This window comes from Etheostoma spectabile, chromosome 8, assembly GCF_008692095.1.
Source record: "Etheostoma spectabile isolate EspeVRDwgs_2016 chromosome 8, UIUC_Espe_1.0, whole genome shotgun sequence".
NCBI lineage: Eukaryota > Metazoa > Chordata > Actinopteri > Perciformes > Percidae > Etheostoma > Etheostoma spectabile.
The window spans coordinates 7,351,116-7,363,876 of record NC_045740.1 but is presented as its reverse complement, the minus strand read 5'-3'; the positions used below and the strand labels follow the sequence as shown (position 1 = coordinate 7,363,876).

The 12,761-nt window shown below is 39.8% G+C and overlaps 1 protein-coding gene across 1 annotated transcript; it reads right to left on the bottom strand.

Moving 5' to 3' along the window:
• Nucleotides 1–5,058: 5,058 nt before the first annotated feature.
• On the bottom strand, nucleotides 5,059–12,727 carry ppcdc (phosphopantothenoylcysteine decarboxylase). Its single transcript, XM_032522560.1, has 5 exons — nucleotides 12,460–12,727; nucleotides 8,562–8,657; nucleotides 7,994–8,122; nucleotides 7,715–7,883; nucleotides 5,059–5,213 (listed from the first exon to the last, which is right to left on the bottom strand). The coding sequence occupies exons 1-5, from the start codon at nucleotides 12,601–12,603 to the stop codon at nucleotides 5,137–5,139; spliced, it is 615 nt and encodes a 204-aa protein (XP_032378451.1). The 5' UTR covers nucleotides 12,604–12,727; the 3' UTR covers nucleotides 5,059–5,136.
• Nucleotides 12,728–12,761: the final 34 nt, after the last annotated feature.

Below are 12,761 nucleotides of genomic sequence, written 5' to 3'. Positions count from 1 at the left end.
TGATTCAACTGGCAGCATATTCACGTGTTTCCCATTAAAAAAAAAGCACCATAGTCATGCTTTCTATGAGATGGCTAAAGTCCAGGTGCAGTGCTGTGTCCAGACTGTCATGGGGTGCATGTATCCTCAGAAAAGTAAAACCTATAATGAACTGCAGAGCAAAAGGATGAGGGTTTTATTTTTTGTTATTTATATATAAGAACGTAAAAAAACTATATATATATATATGTAGGCCTGCCTTTATGGAAGAAATACTGCTGTGAAGGAAGGCCCTAGCACAGAATCATTGTAGACCTCTCCTAATGTAGGCTAGTTAATGGTTGACTTTGGTTGACCAAAGTTAAAATGAGGTCAACCATTACCTCTGACAGACTGTGTCATCTCTTGTGATTGATTATGTCCCATTAGCCTTGACATACACATACAGTATACACCATTTATAATTTACACTGTAATATCATTAGTAAAGTTTGATTCAGCAGCAGATCATTACTGTGGGTTAAAGCAATACAACATTATTGTAAACCTAAATTCTTCCACTTGCCTGATTCACCTGCTGAATGAGTTCATTTCTTCCTGCACTTGCATCATACCAGTCCCTCCTCACCTGTGAGTTGGAGTCTAATTTGTGTGTCCCGTGGGACTGTCACAGTTTAGTCTAGACAAGTTGGTGGCTTCCATCAGTCCCTGGGGCCTGGCAGGTAAAGAGATGCTCATCAGGGGGTTTGACTGATGAGAGAAGGCAGGAACTTTTCCCCACAGGGCACTTTCACATCTCCCCTATTTCCAGTTACCATGGCATTACAGCTAAAGGCTAACCAACAAAAAGCATTAAGGGGCTAAAAGTGTGTCATATGGATACAGCAACACAAATATTACACATACAAGCCAAAAAGGACACACAATAGAGTACTTTGGACTGGAAAAGAAAATTGACATACACCGGCAGTGCAACAGGTTTTCAGGGAAGGGTCAGACTTTTTTAAAACACCCAGAATCCCTCCTTTAGACCCGTTACTGGGAGCCAGAATCATTATACAGAATGAAGAGACTTTTTGATTTTTCTCTTGCGTCTTATTTCCTGATACTCTGACAAATATGTACTGGGAGCATACTTGGCAGCACTGTCTTATGGTTATTTCTTTGTGGAACTACCTTCTGTTAAATATGCATAAATACAAGCAAATATTTGGCAGATAATTGTAACTGTTTTAAGGTAAACGCATAATCTCAAAGACGGGTTTGCCTTTCCCACGGGGCTATCAACATGGATGACATTTTCTCTTTAAAAAGTTTGTGTTCTGATAGAAGGAAGTTGCAATGTCATGGTGATGCAATGAGAAAAAACATGCATTATGACTTAGGAAAATCAAAACTAAAATAGCTTGCCAGTTAATTGCTTTTGTTCCGTGTAGGTCAAAGATTTATATAATTGTTTCACAGGATTTTATTATGTAGATTACCGGAACCTATTTATATTTTAAATGGCAGCTTTGGCAAAGACAAAATCGTTTTGGGTGTAACATGCTGTAAAGTATATAAAGTAGCTAAACATTATAACAATAAGTCACATGTTGTGTAAGACAAATATAATTTAGTAATGTCTACATGTGTGTTTACCACTTTTAAAGGTCTGAGAGTCAATAAGGGGAGTTGTGACACAGGGAGTAGAGCAGGTGATCTCTCAGGATATACTTTCTGATGAAACACTGTTCCCAGAGGCCAAAAACTACATGTTGAGCCCAGAGACTGCTCAAATTACAACAGACACACAAGACACACACTCCTGAGCATGCATACACATTGACAATATATATGTGTAAAATATGTTTGTGTGTAATGTATGTCTGTAGACATTGAACGACAAACATTTATTACGTTACGAAAAGTATGCATTGTGCAATGTAGATGCAGTTCACAATCCGAAGTACAGTATATATTTCATTTTCTGCAGCTTTTCATCTGCAACGCAACTGACAAATCCACAAATGCAAAACTTCCTGGTTCAACTAGAATTAACACTATTAACATACAGCTAGTTAACCTACAACAGTCTTTCATTTGCACATTCAAGTAGTTACTACTGCTAAATTATAAAGTTAGATAGATAGATAGATAGATAGATAGATAGATATTTATTGATCCCAAAAAAATGGGAAATTACAGTGTTACAGCAGCACACAAAATATACATACATACAATATACATGAAATAATTATAATTATAATAACAAAATATAAGAATAAAAATATAAGAATGTAAGAACAAATATTTAAGTATATACAAGATGGGAAAAAACAAAACAAAAATGTGCAGCTTTTGTAAATATGACCCAGTCGTGCCGGTTGCCCTTATTGTAGTATTGTGTGTCTCAGAGTCTCATCTACCCCCCAGGGATGACGTGTTGAAGAGTTTTATTGTCTGAGGTAGGAATGATTTCCTGTAGCGGTCCGTGCGGCATTTAAACTGTCGGAGCCTATTAATATGTTTTCTGGTTTATTATAGCAAATAAATGAATGAGTATTAAAAGAAATCTTCTTAAATTAAGGATATATAAGCCATTGTATATTGTATTGAACTCTTGATAAACAGCTGGAGCTGCATGCTCGGTATGACAGCTGACAACTTAGTTTTGGTCACATTTCTACTGTTAAAGCTTCCACATTTACCTCACATCTGTTCTCTCGTGTAAAACTACATTTACCAATCCAATAACTACTTTACTTTGACCCAAAGGCTGAAGACTAATCTTGGCAGAACTAGTTTCAGGTACAATGCACCTTTTAAATGGAGTGAACACCAAACTTTCTCTTGTTCTCAGGGCTCTTGATTGCAACTACCTGATGAGTTATAACTTAAGGTAGCAAGCTTAAAGTAGTGAATCATTTTAAAATGTTGAACTATTCCTTTAAATCAAGATTACAATGATAAATATTTTACTAAAGTGAATGTCAAACTAGTCTGATTAGTCACTAGTGACGGTGAAGTATGAAGGCGGTACAGTGATAAAGTTGGTATGCTCCAGGATCAGCCTCTTGTAGACTGTGTTTTTTTTAGTTATTTCAGCCTTCATTTACAACATTGTCATTTTCAGAATCAGAATATGTGGGAATTCAGTTTTGGCCTGTGTGATTTTTTTCACATCACAAAACAAAGAGGTTTAATAGAGTTGAGAGTGCCATATTTTTGGGAGACCATTCAGGGATTTTCATGATAAACAGGTTGTTCATTTGGAAAGAATGGTTTTATTCACATTGCACCTGACTACAACCTATCTGCATTTTAATGAAATTTGTCCATAGTTGTGAAAACATGGTGTTATTCCCATTAGGTGCACCTGCAGGCTGTACAATCCTCCACAGAGCTCACCTTGTCGGTATGGCTGATGTAATGCTCCTTTGGCATCATTAAGAGAATTATACAGCAGCCAATAGCAGCAGTACAAGTTGCATTTAGGAAAGGATGGTTTTCATCTGGAGAGCCATTCACATGCCTCCATGTGCTGCAACCTCGACAGCTCAACAGTATCAATGCTCCCGGCTATTTGCAAACCAAATTAACTCCTGCCTCCCTGGGATTTGGTGGGAACAGACAATAACTAAGATAAAATAATAAAACTACCGATGTCTGGAGAGCACAGACAAACAAAACGTAAGCAGCCCAATTGTTGCTTATAAAGAAAGGGGTGAATTTCTCAGGGAAGATACATTTCAAAGTGTTGGAAACAGTTTAATGACAAAGAGATACAATTAATGATTGACTAGTGATGCACATGATCAGGAAGACTTCCATGTTTTCTAAAGAGTGCTGTCAAACATGTACAAGGAAGAAGAATTTCAATAACCAACTTTATACCAACAGTGCTGATTTAGATTGCGTTTGTAAATCGGAATCTGTTTTTACAACTATGGTATTGTCAACTGTTTTTTGTCTCTGGATGACAATGTTTAAGTATGTATATCTTATAGTGTTGTGTAGTGCTACTTGTACAACAGAATATTGCTGTGCCGACATATCTCCAGATTGCCACAGACAAGGTTGAGTTCCTTTTAGTTTATTACAAGTAAGACAGATGTCACCATCTGCTTCCACTCACTAATATAAACAAACCGTTGTCTGGTTTGACATTCGCTCGTCTGTCTTCTCCTGACACAATCCAGACTGGTTTGTTAGGAGGTGGAGGGTTTTCAGAGAGATAAACATGTTCAACACAACTATTGGTTTCAGTGCTTTAAAAAAACAACAAAAAAAGGTTTCTACCTTTGGTAGTTGTTGTGAAAAAAGCACTTTGTTAAATGCATCTACCTCTCTGTTTACCATCTAAAACATTTAACTTAAAAATAAAACACAAATATGCATAAATGAAATAAAAGTATATGTTTACTCAAATAAAACACTACTAGTACTCAAAGGACAGTGAGCCTGCACATCCATTTTTCAACTGACAATTTTTGTGTCTTGCAGTAAAACCAGTCTGTCAAAGTGTCTTACGGGAAGAGTTTCCACCGCTTGTTGCACATAATTAACCCCATAGGAACCATGACATCTTCTACAGGATCAAAAGAAAAGAATGCTGTTTATCCACTAAAATGGAGGACTTAATAAGCAATAAGCAAACAAATGGCTTATTACTGCCTTATGAGCAGTTTGCTAAAGTACACCTCTGTTAGACAGTGAACATTTGTTTTCTCTACACATAACAGGATGTTTGAAATTTCCCAAATTGCACCAGCTATTGCTGATGAAACCTGATCTCATAATGAAATACAAAACCACATTTTTCTACCTTCATTTTGAGAGGCATTTTGCTATAAAGAAAAATCAAAACATTCACCTACATGGTTTACTCTACAACAATGTTTTAAATATTTATGACACATATAAAAACAGCACCAAACTGTACTATAACTAACTATAAAACACACACACACACACACACCACACACACACACACAAATCCAAACAAGAAGAGGATAAACAGATGAAAGTGACAATGTGAGTTTATGGTGTAAGGCCTTGGAGGTTTGGACACTGGAAAATAATTTTAAAGACAAGTCATCATACTTATTTTTTATTTATTTTCTTGTGCCAGCTAAATGTACAAAACAATGTAATGTGCTAATGTGCATGTTTTCATCATGACTCATCTGGTTTCTGAAGATACTGTTTGACAGCACTGACAATAGTCGATACCTCTGCCATGGCCCCTTTACCTGCAACAAAGTAAAGAATTATAGAGTTACACAAACACATGCATTAGCAGCCGTGATGGGAATAACAGCGTTACTAACTACGTTACCGTTACTGCCTTAAGCTGTTTTTTTTTTTTGTTTTTTTATCAGACCAACTTGATCTCTGAGCCGAGAGGCAAAGACTTTTTTTCTTCTTTGGTTAGTGGGCCGTGCACGAGACAAGCACATAAATGCTGACGATTGGTTGAGGTTGAGTAAAATTTCATGGTAAGCCAATCAGAGGTAGAGCTGGGCGAGTATTCGTAAGCACACATAGTTGGACACAACAAACAACACAAGCGAGTCAGTCAATGAGAGACAGGTATGGCGTTATGAAATCAAGGGGGGGGGGGGGGGGGACTTTTCCTTTCTCACCGTGGTCAGAAAACATAGGCACTATGACTCTAGAGCAGCTACTTGCTCCGAAGATAATCCCTGTCACTGTCTCACTTCTACCTCACACACACACACACACACACACACACACACACACACACACACACACACACACACACACACACACACACACACACACACACACACACACACACACACACACACACACACACACACACACACACACACAAGCGCAAAAAGTATAAACAAAAAGCCACTTACGTTAATTGCACTACAAAGAGTGTATATATTTGTTTTTGTTTTTCGCTATAGTGCTTAACAAGCATTAATTATTATGCCCAGTTGTGGCCAGGGGCAATAAATATCAACAGTTTCAAAACATCTATTATGTTATTTGTTTCGATCCACTGGACATAATATCTACATACATGGCATTTGACTGGAGGCTATAGTCTCACCTTTCCCACAACAACAGTAAAATAGTTTAGATTTGGGGCGGCCTCTAGCTCACCCAGTGGGAGTGTTCGCCCCATGTAGCCTGAGTCCTACAGCGGCCTGGGTTCGAATCCAAGCTGCGGCCCTTTGCTGCGTGTCATCCCCCATCTCTTTCCCCCTTTCCTGTCTATCCACTGTCACTAATAAAGTGAAAAGCCCCCCACCCCCCCCCAAAAAAAGTTTAGATTTGTGTATAGTTTCTGTTAATAATGTATTGTATTAATCCATTTCATTATAATATTCAAATTTATCATAAATAATTGAACATGCACATGTATTTTATGTTCCGTTAAAGAGGGGTGGAGGTGGGGTCACATTTGAGCATTTCCGGTGATGGCTAGGCGTTACTGCGCAGAATCCAACTGAGCTTGACTACGTAGATGTGACGTGGACAACGTGACAAAGTTGTAAGTCTTCTGATAGCTGTGCCAAGAAAAATCTCCATCATTCCTAATCAGCAGAGACAGAGAGCGTAGGCACAGGCTAATTACTGCTAACTAACATGCACGTTAACGTTAGTAATTAAACCTAAAAAGCTGATGTAAATTGAAACTGCTTCAATCTAAAGGTCAAGTCCCACATCAACGGTTGGAAGAATGAGTTTAAGCTTTTTGCTTCATCTTTATAATACATGAACATGAACATGAAACTCCTTTATTTATTGGACTTACCCTCCCTACTGGACAAGACCCCTAGTATCTTATTTTATCTTAATTTGTTTTGTTTTGTTTTATGTACTGTCTCTACCTCAAAGCTGTTAACATGTTTTGGACAAATGTACAAACACATTGTGACTTGACTGTTTGCAAGACTATTGTACAATAAAAAAAACAAAAATAATAAAAAAAATAAAACTTCCCCAATAGCAACCGGAAGGGGAAGAATGTGTGTCTGAGGGAAAAACCAAGGTGGTAAGCCTCTCTGTCATTCCCCGATGTAAGTTGAATGCAGATATGAGTTGCGCATGCATCACTTTGCGACGAGTAGCCTACAAGATGTTAACTACAGACTCCGATAATGTCAGTACTGTAAAAACGGACCTACTTAACCAAGTTTGTTCACTGCTGGCTACAAGTTAGCAATCAAACCCAACAAAAGCTGTCAGTTGAATGGCGTTTTGAGCTAACGTTAGCAATCAAACAATCAGATAGCTAAAACGGTTTTGAAATGATTCCCATCTTCTGTTAATGTTTGCAATGAGAAAAGCTTATTATTTCATGCATTCCACAAATTTCAGTATGACACATCAGGAAGTATCGCGTGATATCAGGTCAGCTCTTGGGCACTGGAAGCGCACCTTAGCAGATGGGTTGTGTATTTCAGGCCTGAGATTCAGGCCTGATGATACTATCCATCCATTTTCTGTTCCTCATCAATGCCTAGGTTGCAGCATGCCTAGCAAGAGAGCTAGCAAGGCTATAACAATGTGCCACGACTATGTGGTCCCACTAGCCACAAGGAGGAGGTTTGGTGCACCGCCAGCCAAAGAGTAGATGAAGGCCGAGGCCTTGGCGAACTGACACCGGGTTATGGAAACAGGGTGAAAGTTGAAAGGTGGCTACTGGCTTAAGCTAAAAAAAAAAAAACGTATCCAAATAAGTAGGGTGGGCATTCAGCAACTTAAAACCCACCTTCATCTCCACATACTAGCTTCTTAGCAATGCAGGGGATTTCCATATATCCAAACTCTGTGAGACAGGATACCTGCTGGGCCGTAATGGGATGCTGCCACATAGCTGTATTCATTGCAGGGCAGAAGAGGAGAGGGCGACTGGTATCCCAGGCCCTTACCACACATGTCTGCCAATGACAAAGATTACATTTGGAAGTAATTTCATAAAATCATGTCATGAATTATTATTTGCTATCACATGTTGTAGGCAATCAGATGATAATTGTGATGTTCTTACCAAGAGATTGTCACAAATTCCATTAGCAATCTTTCCAAGAGTGTTGGCATCAAGGGGGGCAATGACAAGTAAGTCTGCCCAGCGCCTTAGCTCAATGTGCAACACAGGGTCAGATCTCTGAGTCCACAGCTAGAACAGAGACATGCCATTAGGAACGCTTGGATCACTTGCTCACTTCTCATCTGGAATGCAAGATACTTTAGACCAGAGTTTTCTTTTCTGCCCCATGACTCTCTCCCCTTGTTTTGATGTCTCAAAATTATCCTGACCTCAGCAACTGAAAAGCTGTCAAGTGATTACTGGTAAACGTATGCCACATTATTGGTCAATGACATTTTCAGTTTATTCTTTGATATTTTATATCAAAGTTACAGTTACATTTCAATGCAAATGATCATATATGCCATACGAATTTCACCTACTAATAAAAATACACCCATTAAAAAAAAAAACCTTTTTTAGAAATCTTACACAATCCATTTAGCTTATCAGTAGCACCAAGTTTCATAAATTCTGCTATTGACTGTCTGTTAATATTGGCTATACTAGGACATTTGACAATTGTTACCTCCCACTCATCTTTGTCACTGTAGATTTTTACTGAAACCTCTGCAGGATTGTAGAAGTGTTTGGCATGCTCTGTGGTGACGACTCTTACATCCACCTAAAGCACAAAAGAAGACAGCGACAGTCACAGGGATTTAAAAAAAAACAACCACTTGTTAGTATTGCTATAGTGCTAAAGAGGTGGAAAACTAAGAAGATACACCTATAAATGGCAATTAACTGATCTTTTAAGAGACCATTTTATGGGTCTTACGCTTTAGTGTAATTCCCAAATTTTGAGTTTTTCTCTCTCATGGTGAATGTTCCTTGTGAATATTAAAGATGGCTGTACAGTCCTAAAACTAAGTTTTTATTGTTTTCCATGTGAGAAACACACCACATTACACAACATGTAACATCACTAAACAGCAATCTGGGCCAGAAAGACAGAAACCTAACCTCACTTTGCCTGATGGAGGAGGAGACAAGTGAGTACAACACAGTCATAGCTAAACTGGAAGCACACTTCGTAGTCCAGGGAAATGTGATTTGACGAGCCAAAGTCGTCATCAGAGACATCTAGAAGCTGGAGGATAGTTTTGTCACAGCACAGAACATTGTGGCTATGGAGAACTACAGAGTGAAAAGATACGTTACAGGTTAGTTGTGGGCCTGAGAGACAAGACTGTCTGAGCAACTTCAACTAACACTGGAGAAAGCTGTCACTTCGTCCCCCAAATCGAACTAGTGAAAAAACACTTGGGCATGCTGAAGAGCAACTTCAAAGCAGAGGCTACAGCAGCCAACATTAACGGTGTTGGTCTGCAGCAGCAAACTTTTCACAAAGGCAAAGCTTGGCATAAATGTAAAATGCACTTTAAGAGACAAAGTAGACACCCTCGGTCACAGCCACATGGCAACACAAAAGATGTGGTAGAGTGCTGTGGAGGAAAAAGTTTATTTTTGCATTATGTTCCTTGACGACAGATAAGTGGGCCACTTATATAACCTGTTTTTGGTCTCATGTTTTGAGAGATACACTGTTGTATTAACGATTATTATTGTTTTGTGTTTCATTTATCAATTGTATAACCTGTTTTGGTCACGTATTGAGCTCATATTTTGAGAATAGCTCTCCCTCGAGCTCATGTTTTGAGACCATCGAGCTAATGTTTTGAGAGCGGCGCTCCTGTTTCGAAAACATGGTTTCGGAGCAGGACGCCGGACTCACCAAGGGATGGGCTGAGAGTGAGGACTGGCCCTCCCCGCTCGCACACCATCCTTTGTTTTTTAAGAGAATAAAAAGACGGAGAGTCCCTCGGTCCGATGGAGTCCGCTTGGGGTTACGTACAAACGCCCAGCCACGTTGATGCGGCTCTGTCCGACGGCTCCGGTCCTGTGTCAAGGTAAGAGCTTTAAAGTAGTGTTTCCTTTGCATCACGTATTGAGTGCATGTGCATGCTTGTTGCTTTGCTGTATTCTGTAGCGGAATAAAAAGACACATTTATTCTAGCAGAAACAGTGTTGGTGTTTGTTTACTTGGCATCAGGTATTGATAGTGTGAGCGTGTGCTCGCAGCTTTACTGTGTTCTGTGGCGGAATAAACAGGCACTTTATTCTAGCAGAAACAGTCTTTGAGGTTATCTGCTTGAGGTCTAAGCCACCTGTAAAGAAGCCATGGAGGAGGACATTGCTTTCTTGGGCTCAGTGGACACAGACAGGAGCGGTGGAACCTGGCTAGCAAAAGTGAAGATGGACATCCACAAATCTGAATTCAGGATAGATACAGGAGCAGATGTAACAGCAATACCAGATTTTGAATATCGAGCATGTGTACTGTTTCCAGGGCTGGAGAAACCAGCTAAAACTCTATGGGGTTGGAAAAAACCGCCTGCAAGTGAGAGGAAAATTCCAAAGCCACAATGAGAACACACAGCAAAAGCACAGTAGAAGACGTGTATGTAGTCTTAGGTCTGAAGTTGGCTCTACCGGTGGACACAGCAAGCGTAGAACTCGGACAGGTAGCCAGAGTAGGTGCCATATCTCTGGACTCCACAGAGTCGTTAAGGGCTAGGCAATATGGCAGGGGAATACAAGATTGAACTTAAGCCAGATGACAAAACCGTTTTCCCTGTCGACTCCATAAAGAATCCCTCTACCACTTTTGAGCAAAGAACATGTGGAGATGGGGAGAGAAACAACACAAGGTATTTGAAAGTATCAAAAAGGATCTGATCACAGCGCCAGGCCTGGTACTTTACAGCACCAAAGCCGACACGGTAGTTTCCGCTGATGCATCCTCACATGGACACATATGGCAGTGCAGCATGACAACCAACTCAACCCAGTAGCATAAAACCCAAGAGCACTCACCGCCACAGAGCAAAGATACGCTCAAATAGAAAAAGAGGCCTAAGACATTACATGGGCGTGTGAGGGATTCTTTGATTTCCTTGTTGGGATTGCTTTCCATGTTGAGATGAACCACTAGCCCCTTGTGCCGTACAGAAACTGCATGTAGGACACAACAAAGTGCCGCAAGAATGCCAAAACGATTTTCCTGGTGGAAAACGGAAAGAAGAGTATGGCTGAAGCCTGGAGACCTCCCTTCTCATGCCCTCAACGAGCTTTGACCTTTCAAAATAAAAGCTTGAGTCTAGTGCGCTATGTTTTTGTATGTTGGTGTGACCCTCCCCCCTTGACTAAAAAAAAAGTTGGATGACCCTCCCTTCAACAAAGAATAAAGAGACATGACCCTCCCCTATTTCTTTCCGGTGGTCCATTCCATAAATACTGAACGGTCTCTTATGTAAATGCCACCTAGTGGACATATATGGAAGGTGTCCTGTAACGGTTGAAGGATTATTAAAGTTAAACTCTAGATGGGTGGTGCCAAGCTCTCCTTATATATCTGACCTGATATAACGTTTCACTTTTTCCCCAGAGTCTGAGGTCATCAGGTCAGATGATGTTAGTGGTCCTCTACACTCATTTTAAAACCAGAGGGGATCAATCATTTTAAGGGCTTTGATGCCTGTCTGACTTTATGTACCTGTTTTCCATTGCATTCTCATGAATGTTATTTATTGTAGGCTACTTCACTTTATTGTGAAGCACTTTGTGATTTTTATCTGCGAAAACTGCAATATAAATAAACTTTACTTACTTACCTTTCTACACTCCATTCTCGCCATCTTAACATAACATATTGCAGAACATTTAATTTATTAATTTGCCATTTCATGAGATGAATTTCTATCACAATTGCCACTTATTTTCACTTATTTATTTTCCTGTGGCGAGCATGTAGTGTACATAAAAAATATATGTCTAATTATACAGTCTATGGTGGTGAGGCTAACAATTATTAATCAAATAACTTTGAGTACATCGGTCCTCCGGCAAATGCCACTGTAGTGAGAAGACTGATCTCATGAAATGGGGCATGTGGACTATAACACGCCAACTCGTATGCCATCATTGGCGAGTTATCACATAGGCCTACTCGCTTTTAAGCGTGTTTATCAACGCCGTTTGGCCTCCATTGACTTACTTTAAATTGCGATTGAGTGTAATCTTCCGCCAAATCGAGTAGTATGAAAGGGAGAAAATCCGCGTAGGGAAGTGGGTCGGGATGGTGGGTGGAAAAAGCTAGCCTGCTTTCGAAATGAAAACGACCATATCTGAAATTAAAATAACAGTACTAGTATGAGCACTACACTGCTGTGTTATTTTACAGCTGGCCTAACAACTGCAACATCTCCATCTTGCGGTTAAGGTAAGTTAATGTGGGCTCTGCCAGGTTAAGAAATTATAATGTGTCAGGGTGCATGGACAATTGTGCATATAGCCTACTTGGTGTAAAGGTTATGTAATAAAGGCAGAGAGAAGAAACTGTCAATGACTTCGAAGCAGCTCACCCCAGGGAGCTGAAGAAGCTGGGATACCAAAAGAGGCAGTTTCAAGGCTGCAACACTTCCCGTCACGCCAACAAGAATACGAAACGTCCCGCAAGATTTCAGCAAATCAGTTTTCAGACCGAAAACATATTCATCTGTCTGCATATTAGCATATCAACAAGAAGAGGTCGACAAACTGCTGCGCCGCTCCTATAAACTACTCTCCGCTTAACTACTTCCGTAAATAAACAAAAACAACAGAGGAGGGCACAACCAACGGCTCGGTCACCTGCACGAGCACGTCGCTACGTAGATTATTCTAC